The sequence below is a fragment of the Labeo rohita genome, chromosome 10 (assembly GCF_022985175.1).
Source record: "Labeo rohita strain BAU-BD-2019 chromosome 10, IGBB_LRoh.1.0, whole genome shotgun sequence".
Taxonomy (NCBI): Eukaryota; Metazoa; Chordata; class Actinopteri; order Cypriniformes; family Cyprinidae; genus Labeo; species Labeo rohita.
The window spans coordinates 22,741,553-22,761,776 of NC_066878.1; the positions used below are offsets into that span (position 1 = coordinate 22,741,553).

General features: G+C 35.9%; 1 protein-coding gene across 1 annotated transcript in view; it reads right to left on the reverse strand.

Moving 5' to 3' along the window:
- Positions 1-554: 554 nt before the first annotated feature.
- snx30 (sorting nexin family member 30) overlaps positions 555-20,224 on the reverse strand; it is a 19,676-nt gene continuing 6 nt past the window's right edge. Inside the window, exons 1-9 of the mRNA XM_051121160.1 lie at positions 19,985-20,224; positions 14,064-14,252; positions 11,736-11,846; positions 11,418-11,576; positions 8,804-8,993; positions 8,440-8,639; positions 4,164-4,250; positions 3,423-3,575; positions 555-1,337 (exon numbers count right to left, since the gene is read on the reverse strand). The exon at positions 19,985-20,224 is cut by the window's right edge and continues 6 nt beyond it. Of these exons, the coding sequence (XP_050977117.1) occupies positions 1,266-1,337; positions 3,423-3,575; positions 4,164-4,250; positions 8,440-8,639; positions 8,804-8,993; positions 11,418-11,576; positions 11,736-11,846; positions 14,064-14,252; positions 19,985-20,125 (1,302 nt within the window). The 5' untranslated portion in view covers positions 20,126-20,224 and the 3' untranslated portion in view covers positions 555-1,265. The remainder of the gene's footprint in view (positions 1,338-3,422; positions 3,576-4,163; positions 4,251-8,439; positions 8,640-8,803; positions 8,994-11,417; positions 11,577-11,735; positions 11,847-14,063; positions 14,253-19,984) is intronic.

Sequence of the window (20,224 nt, forward strand, 5' to 3'; positions counted from 1 at the left end):
CATACTGGACAGCACAGCTGTTTTCAACATTGATAATAATCAGAAATGTTTCATGAGCAGCAAGTCAACATATTAGAATGATTTCTGAAGGATCATGTGATCTGAAGACTAAAGTATATGATGCTGAAAATTCAGCTTTATGTCACAGGAATAAATTACACTTTTAAATATATTCACATCGAAAGCAGCTGTTTTAAAGTGTAATAATATTTCACAATTTTTACTGTATTTTTGATCAAATAAATGCAGCCTTGAGCAGAAGTTTATTTGAACGTTTTCAAAACTAAACTTACTGACCCCAAACATCTGAACAGTACAAGAACTCAATAAAAGATCTGCGTTTGATATAACAGCTGCCAAAAATATTTGCCATAATGCGTTTACTAAAAGCTTTGCATTTCAGAATGTGTATATTATTGGAGATGAAGCGCTCTCCGTTATTATCCCAGAGTTTCACAGGAAACGTCCCACATTACATTCACCTCACATTAGCCTAGATGACCCAACCACATATCCTGCCCCATTAAGACAAGTACAAATCATTATGACACATCTTTAGTCATAAATATTTAATGAGGTCAAGTATGGCTGGGAAAACATCCTTCATTTCAACGCAACAGCTTAGTTTAGAGTACAACGAGGGAACGGCCGAAGTGTTTTGTGATGCCGGTGTCCAAGAACTCTTCTGAAAAACAACTTTTTTTAAACGAGATATCAAACTTCATTTCCACATCTTTGGCAAGAGGAATGTTGGCAAACCTTCGGCGGGACTCTTTGTGAACGTGAACCAAAAAACAAAAACACTGAGGTCTCGATTCCCTTGGATGGATCCGCATCAAAAGACAAGCATTTACAAAAGGATAACTGGCAAACATTTCACTAAAAACTACAAATTCGTCGACGTCACCAAAAACTTCCTCTCTCATCCTCGAGACCGTTTACAGTTTCCCAAAGTCAAAGCGTTAACAGTTTCTTCTTCAGTTCTAGTCCGAGCTTGAGAAGAGGAAACTACAAATTCCAAATTCTCCATCCACAAAAAAAGAGAGAACGAGAGAACAAGAGAGAGGTGGTTGGATGGGCTTTAACAAATAAAGACACTTTACAAAATGGAATTCTTGGAGCTCGTCCACTCCTGTAGTGTCTGTCCCGTCCCCGGCCGTCTCGTGAAAACTCTGCTCACGCCAGACAGGTCCGAGGACAGCCTGCTTGCAGCATCTTGAGCTGTGGACCTCACCGGTGGCCGAGAGAACGGCTGAAAAACATGCTCAGTTCGTTTCGCCTTTTGCTTCCTGTTTGTCTTGTAACAGTGGAATGAGGGACTCCCATGCTGCAAGGCACTGTGGGGCAGAAGCAACAGCGGGAAGTTAAGGCCAGAGGCCGCTTCGTCTCAAACAGCTGTTTTGACTAGACACAACTGCTTTTACAGGTTTAGATTTTCTAAACAATTGATTTCAGATTTTGATCTCAATTTTGCACACTGAATTTGCAAGATTTCTCATTATGAATATGATACATCAATTCTAATAAATTACAATAACTTGAATAAATAACATTAATCCAATTCTCATTCACATTCTCATTACCATAAGATGAAAATAAATATTTTCATTGCTATAATGCATATTGTGATGCATATTGAAAAACTGTACATATTTTTTTTAGAAAGACTTTTTATAGACAAGTAGATTTTACAAGATTAATTGCCAATTTAAACATTAAATTATAAAATTATTTAGAATTAATACTATGATGCTGCTTTTCAAAACAATGTGCTGGGAAAGTATTATACAAATAAACTGACTCTAACCCTAACCCTAATTATTTATTTAAATTAATTTTATTTTAATTTTAAGTTGAGTATGTGAGTATTTTTACCATGATTTCTAGTAAAGGCAAGTAAAATTCTATTTTAGTTTTTGCAATTTTAGTAATTATAAATAGTAAAGTTATTTAATTTTTAAATTAGTTTCTAAGACAAAATTTCAAAAATGTTTTAAACATCTATTATTTATATTTTATTTCAGCTTTATTTTAAAGAACAAAAATATTTTTTAGTAGTTTTAATTTTAGTAGTTAGTAGTATAGTAGTATTGCCATAATGCTAATAAAATCATCAAAAACAGTAAAATTTTAAAATATTTTTTAGATTTAAAATAACTGTTCTCTATTTAAATATATTTTATATATTTTTTGCAACATTACTTAAGTCATATGATCCTTCAGAAATCATTCTAATATACTGATTTGCTGCTTAAAAAAACCTTAATTACTATTATTAATTATTATTATGTTTCTTTGATGAATAGAAAGTTCATAAGAATAGCATTTATCTGAAATTGACATCTTTTCTAACATTATAAATGTCTCCCAAAAGAAAAAAAATATACAGTCTTAAAGCTTTTCAGTGGTATAGTGTACAGTAGTCAACATTTGAAGTGGATCAGAAACTTTCATCAAAATTTTCTTAAAACTAAACAATACCCATTCTTGTTTTAGGACAACTTTGATGAACTCTTTTTGATCCACTTCAAATGTTGACTACTGTATAACATGGGTGGCGAACGTCGATCCTGGAGAGCCGCAGCCCTGCAGAGTTGTGCTTCAACCCTAATCAAACGCACCTGAACTAATCAAGGTCTGCACGATTACTAGAAAGCTACAGGCAGGTGAGTTTTAATTAGGCTTGGAGCTGAACTCTGCAGGGCTGCGGCTCTCCAGGACCGGAGTTCACCATCCCCAGTGTATGTTACAAAAGCTTATTATTTTTAGATAAATGCTGATCTTCTTTAAATCTGTTTTAAATATTGATAATAATAGCAATAATATTAGCATATTAGTATGATTTCTGAAGGATGAAGACTGAAGTAATGATGCTGAAAATTCAGCTTTAAAAAATATATTTTAAAATATATTCAAACAGAAAACAATTACTTTATATAGTAAAAATATTTCAAAATGTACAAAAATTTTGCTGTACTTCGAATCAAATAAATGCAGGCTTGGTGAGCAGAAGAGACGTCTTTAAAAAAATATTAAAAATCTTACTGTTCAAAAAAATTTGACTAGTAGTGTATAAACACTTTAAATGGGTTTTATAATTCTGGGGAGCCTTGACAGTTTATGAAACGACATCAATAATGAACAACTGCTGGATATATCAATATGAATATTCATGAAGTAAATAAGGAAATAACTGAGCTCTTATTCTTGCAGTATTAATGCTTTCCTGGGCTTTTCCCATTTGGCAGTGGTGTTGAATTCAGCAGCATTATGTCAGTGTTTGACTAAAACAGTCATATTTTGTTCTTGCATCAAAACATCTTACTTTCTCCATCTCTGAAATGACAGACACAAATTTTCATCTCCAAACACATTATATATAAATCACTTTTCGCAATTCCAGGTGATGAAAAGTTTCTGACCTTCTCGTAGTACTGGATGTTTTTGTCGGCCATGCCCGTCAGCAGCTGTCTGAAGTCCTGTCGTTTGTTGTTCTGCCAGCGGTCCCAGTCGGCCTTCAGGTCGGCGTTGAAACACTCCACACGATCCTGGCACTTCTCCACATCGGTGGGCACCTGTAGGACAGAGATGTGCGGAAAACATCCAGACTGATCAAATGACCCTCAACTGAAGAGACATTTCTTCCATCACATGGAATATACTTCAATATTGCCCAAGATGTAGATGAGTTTGTTTCTTCATCACGTTTGGAGAAATGTAGCATTACATCACTTGCTCAGCAATGGATCATTTGCAGTGAATGGGTGCCGTCAGAATGAGAGTCTGCAAGTAATCCGCACCACTCCAGTCCATCAGTTAACATCCTGTTACCAAAAGCAACAGTCAGTATTAAAATCATCTTATTTTATTTGTTTCTTACAAACACACAGCTTTTGTCTTCTCAAGATGTTAACTGATTGACTGGAGTGGTGTGGATTACTTGTGGATTATTGTGATGTTTTTATCAGCTGTTTGGACTCTCATTCTGACGGCACCCATTCACTGCAGAGGATCCATTCATGAGCAAGTGATGCTACATTTCTCTAAATCTGATGAAGCAACAAACTCATCTACAGCTTTGATAGCATAAGCATAAGAACACATTTTCAGCCAAAAGTTCTAAAAGTCCTACAAATCAGAGTTAGCAAACAAATGTAACTCACCGGTGTCTTTTTGTCCTCTCTGAACACGACGGCCTCCAACTTTGTCTCGTATTCAGCTTGAACCTGGTCTCTCTTCTTCAGCACATTCTGACAAACAACAAGAGGTTTGTGAACTGAGGCCGTCATTAAAGTTTACATTATCCGATTTCACACCTGCCTGGAAGTTTCTAGCCTGCCTGGTAAGAGCTTGATTCGCGGGTTCAGGCGTGTTTAATTAGGGATGGAGCTAAACAGGACAGTGGACCTCCGAGTTTGAAGACCCCTGCTCTAGATGGTGAAAAATGTTCAGTGTTTGTTGCGCACTGGAGTCATGTTATTACAATGCTTCTTGTTGCTTCCCAGAAATCCTGGCTGTTTCTCTGTAACAATTCCGCAGTGACTCGTGGGAGAAAAGGAATATGATGGTGCTGAATGAAAATACTAAAAAGCATAAACACTTAGTATTCAATTAACTCCTCAATTAACCTGCTGAGGAACAGGAAATATGATTGAATTTTTAGTCTTGCCACTCATCTCACATATACGGATGGCTCGATACCACAATTCTGGCTTCGGTACGATACCAGAACATAATACTTCGGTATCAATACTAAATCGATACCATAGGTGACAAATAACCAGCCTCAAAAGATAAGAGAATTGAAAAAATTTTATATAAAAAAAAAAAAAAAAAAAAAAAAAAAGGTGTTTTTGACTTGTGCGAAAAAGGGTTAATGCGAATAATGGGAGATGGAAATGCATTTTGCGAATTAATTCCTCCACACGCACCAAAAAAGTCATGTGACTGTGTTATGGGACGGGATCACTTGACTGATCTCATTGCACAGCACCTGAAATGCTGTTATGGTCATTCTGAAATGCCTGAGTGAAGTCTGCTATCAAAGTTGTATAACTGCCTCAAAGAAATGTATTACAAGACTGCGTTCCCAAACAGCTGGCATACGCCTCTGAAAGCAATGGCTGCATGTACTGTTTCGTCTGCTGTCTCTGAATCACAAGTAATTTATTATATGTGAAAATTATTATATTCAGTTGCTTCTCCTACTTTTCTTAGTGATATTTAGTGCCAGTTTTTCAGGACGTGATGATTTTGTTCTCTTTGACAGAAACAGTGCTTATTCGCAAATGCTTTAGGCAATATTCCAGTTTTGCACACAAAGTAAATTTGCAAATCTGGATGGAAGCCCTGCTTCAGATACATACAGTACCCTCACATAATGTGATATTTACTTTATATGCTTATTCCATTGCAAAATTTAAACTGTGTTATTGTGCAGCTTTACATTACATAAAGATGTATATATACATATATTATTTTTATTTACACAGCAGTCTTCGGTCTCATTAATCTATTATTTGTTTTAGCAAAATCTCATCATGTTCATGTAAATTCATTGCTTTATATCAGAGTGCTGCCTGTGCATTTTTAACTGAATTGCCTAGCAACTTTTATGATGGCTGTTGTTCTTAATTAAATACTATTATTCAATAAATAATATTTTACATGAATAATAATAGTATTTAATAGTAGTGTTTAGTATTCAGAAAGGTGCATGTATTCATGATGCTGATTTTAGTTACATTGTTCCACCATTAGATGGTGACAAGAGACTGTTTTTACAAGGCAGCAGTAAAGACAGAAGTTATTTTTGCTTTCAACAACAGCTTGACGCAGCCATCAAATGCACTGAGCAGAGCTGTCATCAGAAATCACCCTTAACAGATGAAAGGATATTAAAGGAGAAGTCCACTTCCAGAACAACAATTTACAAATAATGTACTCACCCCCTTGTCATCCAAGATGTTTATGTGTTTCTGTCTTCAGTCGTAAAGAAATTATGGTTTTTGAGGAAAACATTTCAGGATTTTTCTTCATATAATGGACTTCAATTGTGCCCCCGATTTTGAACTTCCAAAATGTAGTTTAAATGCAGCTTCAAAAGGCTCTGAATGATCCCAGCTGAGGAAGAAGGGTCTTATCTACTGAAATGATCGGTCATTCTAAAAATAAAAAATTTAAAAATGTATACTTTTTAAGCACACAAGCTCGGGTAGCACAGGCTCTGGGATCCACGTCCACAGGTCATTCTTGAACGATTCGTTCATTTTGAACAAATATTTAATGTGACTTGCGAAGAATGAGTCGTCTCGGGGAGTGATTCGTTCAGTCACGCATGCGCAACATCCTATTAGGTTCTGTACTGGAATTAGTTCACCTGTTTCAAGTCGTTCGTTTATCTTATTGGGCTGTCACGTGATGCTGATTTTGCTAAAATTAACGAAATGACTTGAAAAAAGATTTGTTCATTTTGCTGAATGAGACTCAAAAGGTCTGTAAAATGAGCCGAACTTCTACTACTACTTCTACTACGAATCACGTCTAAGTTCATCGTCTGTGTACTCTGGCTCAAAAAGGTAGAGTATGGCGAAAAACTCCATGTTATTTTCTCCTGCAACTTCAGAATCGTCCGACACGTTGTACCTTTTTGTTTGTAAACAGCATTTGACTTACTTGCACTTTCTTAGTCTTTGCATGTTCGCTTCATAAACACTGGGTCTGTAGTTCCACCTACATTCTGCGTGACCTTTTGACATGATTCAATACGTAGCGTCGTGAACGCGCATACCAGAACCTGTGCTACACAAGCTTTTGTGCTTAAAAAGTATACACATTTTTATTTTCCAAAAAAACCGACAGATCGTTTCACTAGATAAGACCCTTCTTCCTCAGCGTTCCGACGTTACTAGTTCTAAAGTGACATTTTGGAATTAACAGAGGCTTGGGCTCAGCTGATCAACTGTCAAACTGAGATTTGAATCCGTGGCAGAAGGAAGTAGTTCTGCACAAAAGTGTTATTTTAAAGCACTCCGCTGTTGTTTCTTATGTATTTACTCACTTGTTCCGTTGAAGTGTTGTATAAACACAATATCACACTTGTAGATGTGAGATATGACTGTATATCAGCACACTGTGATATTGCTTATATATCCACTAATGAAGATATTAACATTATATAAACGTTGTATCATATTTTTCTGTAAAGCTGCTTTGAAAGAATGTGTATTGTGAAAAGCACACTATAAATATATTTCACTTGACTTGAAATGAGAAATTATGGAGCCAGCTTTAATAATATATAATGATCTAGTTTTCAAAATATGTTTGGGTTATATACACTCTATTGTAACTGTGTTTGAATTTAGGCATTTATGCAAGTAAAGTCCTGGCAGTCATTTGGAGACGTTTTCAATAAGCTTGTCTTGCTACATTTGCTGATGAGTCAAGTTAAGACAGAGAGGAAGTGATTTTATCTGTTGAGTTTGCATAAGAATGTTTCCCCATAATGACGCACATAAACACTGCAACAAATATTTATATCAGTACTTTTGACCTTATTTTCCAGTAAAAATATCTAAGTGTATTTAATTGCAAAAAAAAAAAAGGGTATTTTTGCAATTTACAATAACTGTTTTCAATGTTAACATACTGTAAAATGCAATTTATTCCTGTGATGCAAAGCTGAACTTTCAGCATCATTATTTCAGTCTTTAGTGTCACATGATCCTTCAGAAATCATTCTAATGTGCTGATTTGCTGTTCAAGAAATATTTTTGATTACTATAAAGCTGCGGTGCTGCTGAATATATCTGAGAAACAGTAATAGATTTTTAGGATTGAAAAAAAATATCTGGAAATTCGCTTTTTCTTACCCAAATAACGTTTTCATGATAAACCTTAAAAATACGATGGAATATTTCAAATAAGAAAAAAATCCATTTGCCAATGGGTTAACAAAAAACGAAACGCAATTCAAAATACATTCCTGAGGAGAAAAAGGAAATGGAAAAAGGCTTAAGAAAGAAAGGGTGAAAAAAAAATGGTGTTGAAAGACACCGTGCTGCATCATGCAGTGTAATTACAGTGTTTCTGTTTAAAACTGCCAATTCTGATATAAGTCAACATTCAAATGGTTATTATCATGAGATCTTTCTTATATTATATAGTAACTACTGAAAACTCCAGGTTTCACACACAATAAATAAACACTGGCTTAGTATTGAATATGCTGTCAGAAATAACTCCAAACCATTACATTCCCTCAGCAAAAAGTCAGAGGCAAGAAAGGAAGTGAAGCATACGGCCCGTTTCCAAACAACATGAATTATTTTCCAGTAGACAGATGAGGAAACTCTGCCGGTCACTCCGTATTAATGCTGAATCAAATTCACATAGAAAGGGAAGTAATGTCTAAAAGGCCAGCTGAGAGCAGCTCACCTTCATGGATTCGATATACAGGACGTATTCCCTGAGCACAGGAAGAAAGTCTTCGCTCATATCCTCCGTGAGCTCCTCCAGAGCGCCGGAGCAGTTAGACACGCACCCCGCCACCCCCTCCAGAGGATCATGGAGGTCCTCCTCAAAAGACGACCAGGAGGAGTAAACCGGCCCGTACTCCCTCAACTCCATCAGGAACTCTGACAGAAACAAGTAAAAAGCTCTTCTTAAAGGAGAGATTTTCCACTTTTTTGTGGTATTTATTTTTACACTTACAGTTTAGAAAAGAGCCTCATTGTGCCTTTAGGATGGAAGAATGAATGGATGTAATTTCTTTCAAAATGCCAGATGGGATGCTCTTTACCTGATTGCTCTTTGATGATTCTCTGTGCTATTCTGTCAATGGTTCCCAGTTTCTGCGTGAACACATCCAGATAGTCGCCCATGGCGGCAAACTCCACCGGCCGTGCCCTCAGTTTATAACCGCCCGTCACATACTTCACAGATTCCCCCATTTTAGTCAGCAGAGCCAGGCCTTGACGCTTATTCAAGTCCTGAAAGTCAAGCATACAGTACATCAATTCTGTCTCACGGCTAAGAAAACGCTGCCAAACCCGATGAATCCTACCGAGTTTCTGGAACAAGCTTTCCGTGCTGGAATATATAGCCTAGAGCAACATATTGCAAAAACTCAATGTTGTGGGACTCCTCTCAGAAAGACATCTGGACCTGGTCATAAACAGCTAGTAAGGGTTTCCAGCATTGGCAATCCAACACATCGCTGGTAGAGACATTGTGACAAAATATACAAACATGCATGACACATTTACGATTCCTATGTTTCCAAATTTTAATTTCCAAATTGCTCTTTTAATTTACAAGCTCATTTTGGACTCAGGGCAGTGTGTTCACTAAAGTATTTCATATCGTTCAAAACTAACCCTTCAGGAATATTAAAGCGTAACAACAGATCCTTTCTTCTCTATTGTGTCATACATCCAAGAGAAACATAGTATCAATTGAAAGGGCCCTCACATCTGGGCTCACCACCACCCGGTGGCTTCAGGAAATCAGCGAACAGTGGGCAAAATCCATTTAATATGGCAAATATAACTATATGGCTATAACTGAATATGGTCATGGGCATGTGTTCAGGAAAGGACTCTTATCAAACATGTGAAGTTTGAATCTGATTAGACCATTAGCATCTCGCTCAAAAATTAACAAATAGGCTTCAACATACCCAACGTGACCACCTGCTTGCACAGGGAAACTATTTTCAGGCGCTGCGTAATTTCATGGCGCCTGCTGCACCCCTGGTACGGCAGCAAAGCTCCTTGATTATTACACCAGAATGAGAGTATAGTTCCTAGCCATATTGGTCTAGAAAATCGCAACTTTTTATTTTCCGTCAGTCTTAGTACACGATGTAACTACAGAAGAGTCAAGTTTTAAATAGGAAAAATATCGTCATTATATATGTTCGTTTTTGAGCGAGATGCTATCAGTCTAATCAGATTCAATGATCTATGCTAAGCTATGCTAAAAGTGTAAAACATGCTACTTCCTGTTGCCAGCAGAGATGGCTGTAACTCATTATGGTCATGGACATGTGTTCAGGAAAGGACTCTTATCAAACGTGAAGTTTGGTGCAGATCAGACATTATATGACTGAGTTATAACAACTTCCTTTGCTGAATTTTGTAAGGTGAAATTTGTAAGGCTGCCACAGACGGCGTAAATTGCGAAGATCTTGAGTTTTCTTGAAGGGCGTCTTCTTCGCAATTTAAAGGACCACGCCACTATTTTTGAAAATAGGCTCATTTTCCAACTCCCCTAGAGTTAAACAGTTGAGTTTTACCGTTTTCGAATCCATTCGGCCAATCTCCGGGTCTGGCGGTAGCACTTTTAGCATAGCTTAGCATAGATCATTGAATCTGATTAGACTGTTAGCATCTTGCTCAAAAATGACCAAAGAGTTTCAATATTTTTCCTTTTTTAAAACTTGACTCTTCCGTAGTTACATCATGTACTAAGACCGATGGAAAATGAAAAGTTGCGATTTTCTAGACCGATATGGCTAGGGACTATATTCTCTTTCTGGCGTAATAATCAAGGAACTTTGCTGCCGTACCATGGGTGCAGCAGGCGCAATGATATTACGCAGCGCCTGAAAATAGGCTAACTTTCGTCAACATAACCAACGTGACCACCTGCTTGCACGGGAAGACTATTTTCAAGGACTGCGTAATATCATTGCGCCTTAGTTATAACAACTTCCTTTTTCATGGCGAAACATCGAAGTTTGTCAGGCTGCCACGGAAACGCCCTTTAACAAAAACTCAAAATCTTCACAATCTAATGTCACAAAGGGCTTTAGATTACACTGACCAAATTTGGTGATGATCTGAAAAAATCTCTAGGAGGTGTTTGTTAAAATAAAACCCCTGAAAATGGCAAAAACGTCACAAAATTTGTCAAGAAAATTGTTGTTTCAGACTTCCTACCGGTGGACTTTTTTGGTAGGTATTGGTGAGATACATGTATCTACCGAATTTCGTACATGTATGTGAAACATAACTCGAGGGGCACTTCATTGAAATTTTATAGATGGCGCTATAGAGCCATGTGTGCTCCAAGTCTCATGAGATTTTGAGCATGTTTAGGCCTTCAAAAATGTGATTTTGGAGAAGAACCACCGGTGCTCGGGTCCTAAAAAAAAAAATAAATACTGAAAGAAAATCTATAGAGCGTGGACTTGGTTCTGTGCATCGGTTGCTGATTGGATGTTGAGTTGTGGGCACTCAAAAGTAAAAAAAAAAAAAAAAAAACTAAATGATTGGATAAGACCTGCATATGTCACCAGGGAGAAGTATTGTTTCATCACAAGGTCTAGTTATGACATTAAATTTTCTAAACTGATAAGATTTACAATGTGCATTTGTGAATTTATTTCATGCTGACTTTAAAGCACGCACCTTTGCTGAGAGAAATGCATTAAAATGTTCGTTGAAAGAAAGCACCGGATGGTCTGCTACACGTTTGAGGAACTTGTCAAGCGCCTTTCTTCTGGTCTCCACAAACTCCTCTGAGAAGCGGTCCACTACGCCCTTCATAACAAACTTCTCAGGTAGAGGCTAAACGATTGCAGAAAGAAGAAACAACAACAAATGTAGTCCATTGCTTGATCTTGGCAGCAACATTAAATGCCTTATTACATAACAGCATTATGTGTGCAAAAGCATTAAAACTAGTGGTTTTGAGAGCAGTGCAGTGAAGGTTCTTCCTCTACCTACTGGAATAAGGTGGGTGGGTTGGCTTTCCTCTAATTTGTTCCTCAGCCAGTCGAAGTCCTGGTAGCGTCGCCTTACCGAGTACTCGGGCAGGTCGAACTCTGTTCTGGTGGTCTGTACATCACACAGAAACAAAGTCAATAATATTTTTTAAGCAATTACTGCGCAAGGGTGCATTAAATTGATCAAAAGCGACAGTAAAGACGTTTGAGTCATTCTGTCAAATCATCCAAACTTCACAAACTTCTCAAATTTTTGATTTTGTCAATATTTTTCTGAAGAAAGATAAACATGTATAGTGATGAAAGCTAAAATATTAAATGTCATGGATTTATATTTACCGAATAATCCACTGTTTTGTAGAGGGAGGTCAAAATGGCAAATTTTTAACCAAATTACAGGGGGGGTAAAAATGACTTTAGAAAGCTGGCAGCATCATTATTTTCTTTTTCCACAGAGATTGGTAGGTCCATTAGTAAAAGCTGTTGACATTAGCAATCTTTGTTGCATTATGTGCCAGTGGTAACCATTCAAAAATGGGGAAAAAGCACTTTTTAAGTTTTTTCTATAAAGTTTGTATGCCTGTAACTCAAGAGGTATTAAAGATATTTGAATGCCCTTTTAGATATTGTGTTTTAATAAACTTTCCCTTTGGCATCTTCATTTTTAAGGCCCTAGATGGTTTGGTTCCAGAGTTATTGGAAGTTCAGTATGGCTCCAGGGGTAAATCATTGAATTTTACACATTTCCAGTGGTCAAAAACCAAAGTGTAAAGTGTGGGTCACTTTGCACTCAGATGATGGATTTTTTTCTTTTAAATAAGAATGGCTTAAAAACAAATAATGTTGAAACTAGAAATGTATCTCGCTTCTGTGTGTCAAAAGAAGTAAATAGATCATACCTGTCTAACTGCTAAAAATTATTTTTCCGTAGTTTGCGTGCCTATAACTCAAGAAGTATTAAAGATATCTGAATATGAATAAATAATATTTTACAACTGATGAAACTAGAGTTGTAGCTTGTTTCCCTAATTATCAAATTATCTGAAATAAAGTTAAAATCAAATAAAATTTAGAAAAATAGATTTAAAAAAAATTAATAAACAAAACTTTTGAAAAATTTGAAATGCTGTCTTGGGACCTAATTGAAATAAATAATTTTAGAAATTTCTAAAATAAAAGTTGAAGAACTAAATTGTCTATATTTAAAACTAAATAAACTAAAATTAAAAAATCTAACATTAAAGCTAATTCAAAATATTAGTTAATGCTATAATACTACATAAATAATACTACAACAACACTGGTCAGTGTATGTTTTTAGCCATTATATATCACTGCATTATTTGTGACCTTGGACCACAAAACCAGTCTTAAGTAGCAAAGTCTTATTTGTAACAACAGTCAAAAATACAATGCATGGGTCAAAATTATCAATTTTTCTTTTATGCCAAAAATTCATTAGGATATTAAGTAAAGATCATGTTTCATGAAAATATTTTCTACATTTCCTACCATAAATATATCGAAACTTAGGTTTTGATTAGAAATATGCATTGCTAAGAACTTAATTTGAACAACTTTAAAGGTCATTTTCCCAATATTTTAATTTTTTTGCACCGTCAGATTTCAGATTTTCATATAGTTGTATCTCTGACAAATATTGTCCTATCTTAACAAACCATACATCAGTGGAAAGCTTATTTATTCAGCTTTCAAATGTATAAATCTCAATTTCAAAAACTTGACCCTTATGACTGGTTTTGTGGTCCAGGGTCACATTTTAACTATGTTCTCAACCCTGTTTCTCTCACAATCCACAAAAAACCCAGCCAAGAGTTTCCAAAGGGCTGATGGGAAATAACTCTCAAATGCAGGTCAGTGCGGTTTGCCTCCATGGTGTGATTGGCTGTTTTTAATTAGCACCTCTATGTGACTCTGAGCCCAGAAAGTGTCACAGTGAGCATGTTACAGATCACAATGCGAGCACAATGAGTCTGCAAACAACCTCCACAAGAGCTAAACCACAGCATTTAGAAGTAAAGAGAAAAGCTGACCTCTTCACAGTAAACTAGTCTAATTACCAATAACAAATTAGTCATTTTAGAACCCACAGCGAAGTACGGTCAAACTGGAGCAAACTGACAGTTTAGGGATTCGGATTAACCACTAAGCCACAATCACCCAATGAAATCTCTCTATAGAGGCTTACTATCATTCACATGTTTGTAGTAAAGTTTTCAATAACACCTTAATATAACTGCACAAATAATAACAGCATCTCATAAAGTAATGTTGAGCAATGGCCCATCTGTGAGCTCTGCCCTCTGACCTTTGTGCAGACTCTGTAGGTGATGTACGTCTCCATAGTCGACACGTGTTTTTTGGGGTCGTCTACAGTCACGAACAGATCACGTGTTTCTCCGTCCAAATCGTCATCGAGCTGTAGTCGGTTTAGTAGAGACGAAGAGGAGGCGGGGCTTGATGTGTCTACTGGCGTCCCATTGGGCAGGCTCAGGTCCTGGGGGGTGTGGCAAAAAGACTGATATTATGAAAACAGAATAATGTAAATGTGAATGTGCACAAATAATAACCTCCAAAATAAAATAGAGCAAAATTTATTCAGCAGGTATTTTTGGTAACCCCAATAAATGGGTTAAAGCAGCAGAACAGTTTTCAACACTGATAATAATCAGAAATGTTTCAAAATATTATCAAATCAGTACATTCGAATGATTTCTGAAGGATCGTGTGACACTGAAGACTGGAGTAAAGATGCTGAAAATTCTGCTTTGATCACAGCAATCAATTTCATTTTACATGTTAAATTTTAATAACATTTAATTATTATATTTACCATTTGGTTAACAAAGCATAAAAGAGTTCTTTAAAAAAATTATAAAACCATACAAAATGCATACATACACATATGTATGTATATACATATACATATACATATACATATATACACACACATATACATATATATATATATATATATATATATATTTGAGGTTGGTAATATCTTTTTTAACATTTTTACAGGTGTGCGTGTGTGTGTTTTATGGCTGCCACTAACGAATAATCTATCGACTAATTTATCGATTAATCTAAACAATTAATTCCCCACCAGAATAATAAATAAATTTAAAAAAAAAATTTTAAAAAAATTATTTAGGAGAAAATTGTAAATACACAGTATTTCTAAAAAAAAATAAATAAAAAAGAAGAAATGAAAGAAAGAAAGAAAGAAAGAAAGAAAGAAAGAAAAAAAAAGAAAATAAATTCATTTTTTTTTAATTAAATGGAAGATGCTTTTAATTAAAATTTAATTGAACCATTAAAATGTAATTAGAAAAGTAAATGGAAAACAAAGAATAAAATTTAATGTAACCATTAAAACAGATTACAAATGGAAAAAAAACACTCAATTTGGAAATAAAACAGATTTCATACAGCCTTACAATTATAATTAAATTTTTGAGGTAATAAAAATAGAGGTACATGAACAGTAGCCTTCAAAAATTACTTAAAAACAGGCCATAATAATTAGTTTAAATAAAGTATCAAAAGCAAGAAATCATATGGTTTTATTGAACAAAATTGTTAAAATACATAATAATTAAAGCACATAAAACCTGCATCGCATATATTTATTTAACTGAATCATAGAGTTTATTAAGAATTATGCTTATAAGGCGTTTAATGGATTCTCGTCTGTGAAATGCGCCACTTCCGGTATTTTGCCAGTTAATCGTCGCAGGCAGAATGAAAAAAATAATTTAAAAAAAAATTCGAATACTCGAATAGAATCGACGAATCGCGATAAATGCTAAACAACTATGAAGTATTTCGAGTTTGTAGTTGGTTATAGTTTCTCCACAAGAAACAGGAAACCTGCAGCAAAATGTTGGAATTACTACAGCTAACATCCTATTCTCAGATCCAGCATTTAGGAAACTGTGACAGCTTTTTCCTGATCACATGCCCACTTTTGAGTGCTAAAACAAGTGCTCTGACCTTCTTTTTGCTGAACGGCAAAATCGAGGGGTAGTGCACTGCCCAAACCTGCCTCTTCACTCAGAATACATGAATCAACAAGCCATATAACAGGCTAAATAAACAAACGTGCAACAATACTATCGTCTTTATCAATGTAGGATTTCACACAACTCAAAAAAGATGTTCATTAGTTAGAGAATGTGTCAAAAACTAATTATGAAATGTGAGACCGTTGGGAATACTAGATCTAAATTAAGAACAAAACTATTCAATTTACTCGTTCAAGACTGGAAAAATAGAGCATTTGTAGAGCAAATGTAGTGTTTCTGCTTTGTGCTTCTCTTCACTGACCTACAAAAATAAACAACTTTATAAATTTTCTAGAGTTCATGAACTTACAGTCTGCAGTCACACACAGGCAACACAGGCAATTTCATTCTTGACCAAAAGAGTCTAATCATATGTTGCCAACAGCTACATGTGTGAACTTCACGGCTGCGTTACAAACTTCAACTATAATTCAATGTTTTCTTAAGCAATCCTATCCATGTGGTATAAAGGTTAGTAGAAAAATAAAAGTGACATCTGATGAAAATGGGCAAACACAAATAAAAAGTGGAGGTATGCAAAAGAAAAAGCATCTAGAAACTCACTTTACCATACATTTACCATATATACATACATATATATATATATATATATATATATATATATATTATATTTATTTATTTTATATATTATTTTTTAACATATGATTAAATTCCGGTCAAGAAGAAAGTTGTATGGGTAACAGTGATTTTATAAGGCATTTTATTTATTTTTTGGAATACGGAAGTTGTTAGTAAAAGAACAATCAAAACTGTATAATTTTGACGTTTTTCTTCCTGTTGTGGACATGCTTGTTTAGATTTATTGCAACAATGTTTACTGCTGTTTGACATTACAACTGAAAATGTTCCAAGAAAACCAGACAAGATTATCACAACACAGTGGCAGCTAATTATTTCCTTTCTTACCAGGAAAATAAGCATTACTCACAATTTTACCTGACACTGTGTATCCCAATTTTTTTTTTTTTTTTCTGTTAAAAATTCCAGTCTGCTTACAAAAAAGTCCAAAATGTTTACAGTGTCACACAAACCAATCCAAACATGAGTTTCTGCTTATTTACAGCAATCAGAAAGCCCACATTTCTGGGTTTAATCAATATTGTGGCCCTGGACCACAAAACCAGTCTTCAGTAGCATGGATATATTTGTAGCAATAGCCAAGAATACACTGTATGGGTCAAAATTATTGATTTTTCTTTTATGCCAAAAATTATTAGGATATTAAGTAAAGATCATGATCCATGAAGATATTTTGTAGATTTACTAGTGTAAAACGTATTTTTTGATTAGTAATATGCATTGCTATGAACTTCATTTAGTCAACTTTAAAGGCGATTTTCTCAATGTTTTATTTTATTTTTTATTTTTTTGCACCGTCAGATTACAGATTTTCAAGTAGTTGTATCTCGACCAAATATTGTCCTATCCTAATCAATGAAAAACTTGTTTATTCAGCTTTCAGATGATGCAGAAACCTTGAAAAATTGACCCTTATGACTGATTTTGTGGTCCAAGGTCACATGATGCATCTCCATATGGCTTATGTAAATAAGGAATTAAAAACACAATAGATTAACACTTTCTAGCTAGAAGGAATAAACAGGAATGGAAAAGCATTACTCGATCTTTGTACTTTTAAAGGGGTCAACGGATGACCATTTTCCACAAGTTGATATTATCATTTAGGGTCTTAATGAGAAGTCTATAACATACTTTGATTAAAATTTCTCAGTGGTAGTGTAAAAAGCACTTTTTACCTTGTCAAAATCAGCCCTTTTCACAGCGAGCCATTTTGTTGCATGTTCCCTCTCTCTACCCCTCTCTTCTGTGGGTGACGAGATGAGCCGTACTGTTTACTTTAGCCTCAAAACTTGCTAACTAGCACATTATTAAGAAAAGCGATTTGCAAAGATGCAAAAAAAAAAACCTTATACTCACTTCTGCTGTAGGTGAAGCTGCATCATGAATGATTTGTGTGAACACAGATGCATTTATAGATACTGGGTGCATTTCCTTTAAAAACGAAAGTAACATTAATCCTCTTCATCTTCAGCGGCTCAGATGTCTGGAGTAAATGATGACTGCTATGTTCATCATTACATCCAACAACACAACACCTCAATCGCTCTTTCGGAGACAGTCTTGTCTTGCACCGGCATCGAAACAATGGCGGTCAGACTGTTACAGCTCACTCAAGGCAGGTCTAAGGTAAGACGGTCATGTCAATCAACTATCGTGAGAGCGGCCTGGGTTTTTTGTGTGGTCACACATACAAGATGCTGAGAATAGTCTGATTTGAAAAGGGGATATGACTAAAGATTAAAAAAACCACTGGGTGGATTTTTATCATTATAGGGTAGATTTGTACATACACTGCCAACACACATTAATGTTCAAACAACATGTAAAAGTGAGTTTTGCATCCAAAAACCCCTTTAAATGGTGTTTGCATATAAATGTCTTAGTTGTGTGTGGACACAACCAACCTACAATGATAAAAATCCATTCACTCCTTTGTTTTATCCCCAAAGAACCTTAACAGTCTCAATTATCAAGCCGTTTCAATTTTCTGAGAAGTATGATGTCATAATGCTCAAGCCCCGCCCACGAGCGCTGACGGACTATTCCGTATTTGCATATTTCCACCCTCAGCTAGTTGTACGCTGTCCACTGTTTTCTTCACGCTTGAGCAGCTGTAGCAACAACAGCGTTTTGTAAAGCAACAGTTCGGTGTAAAAGTGAACATAAGAGTCTTTATTTTCTCCCGACATCAAAGCCACTGCGGACACAGTGGATTGGTTTTGTTTTTGATGGTAACGTGCCACTACGACAAACAGAAGAGAGGGGCGGAGTGAGCAGAAGCTCATTATCATTTAAAGAGACATGCACCGAAATGGCTCACGGTGAACAGAGCTGTTTTTGACGAGGTAGAAAAGGTGTTGTTTTACACAACCATTAACGAATTTTAACCAAAGCATGTTGCAGACATTTCACGAAGACCCTAAACTTGAGGACAATAGGTATCCGATGTCCCCTTTAATTATAATAACGTGCAGATAGAAATAAAATGATATATAATATTATTAAAACACATGCATTTCAAGTATCCAATAAACAGGAAAGCAACAATAAATTTATAAGCTCAAAATGAGCAGCAGCTCAAAAACAACTCTTCAGTGTCATGAGTGAAACACAACACACTATTCATTTGACAGCATCTCAGTGAGCTGTACCAAGCTCAACACAGCTCTATTGTACAGACATGACACACAGCCCAGATCTCCGACTTCAGTTCAGTCTGCACTCAATACAGCTCCCATCTCACACTCTGCTAAACATTTGCATTGTTACTATTTTAATACTATTATTAGAACTTGCTAACAGCAATTTTGCACAATATTCCTTATTTTTCCTGGGTATCCATAAATAGTCTGCTGCATATATTTAGTGCATTTGATAAATAAACTGTGATATGTGCAACACTGATCAGTGCAAATAATAACTGAAAACTGGGAGATGGCATACACATAATTTATTTTTCTTTAATGAAACATCTCAGGGTTTTAGACAAAACAGTAAAATAATCAGTAATGAGCCATTATTACTTAAACCTGAATATCTTAAAAAATGCATTCCATTCCACACAAAAAATTAACACTCCGATGGTACCCTGATGTGTGCCATCACACTAAACAATTACCATAATCACAAGTCAGTGTGTTTAGATGATACACACTACGTGTCCACCATGATACAAAGCCAATAAAAACCGTTGTATAAGGTAACACATGGTACAAACCTGGTGCATGCTCAAACAACCACGGTATTACCGTAGTGCACATCCAAAAACATGGTAACACCATTATGCATGTTCATAAACAACAACGCTTTCTAGTAACATTGCATATTCCCATTGGACATTATTAAAACATATTACCACGGTGCAAATTTCTCTGTTTATTGTTTGTGACTGGATAAATACAAAACTTGCTTTCTAGCAGTGAAATAGTTTAGACATATCGAGATTCTGTCAGCACTGCTCAACTGCACATCATTAGTGCTGATGAATTATGAATGGCGCCCACCTAGACAGCAACTGTGGGTTCATGTTGCCCCAAAACAGACCCAGCCCTGATCTCACCTTCTCTCCAGCGCTGCTGCTGGGGTTCAGCACATCTGGGCTGCGGCTCAGCGCCGACTCCTCGGCGGACAGAGGGTGACAGATGTCCTGGATGGATTTTTGCCCGGACGAGGGCAGCGATCGGGGGGTGCCAGCACTCATCGCGCTGATCGGCTCTGATCGCGCAGGTGTTTTTATTTCACAGCCGCACGAACCGAGACTGCAAACATCTGTCAGCTGACAGCCACCGCGCAGATGCGG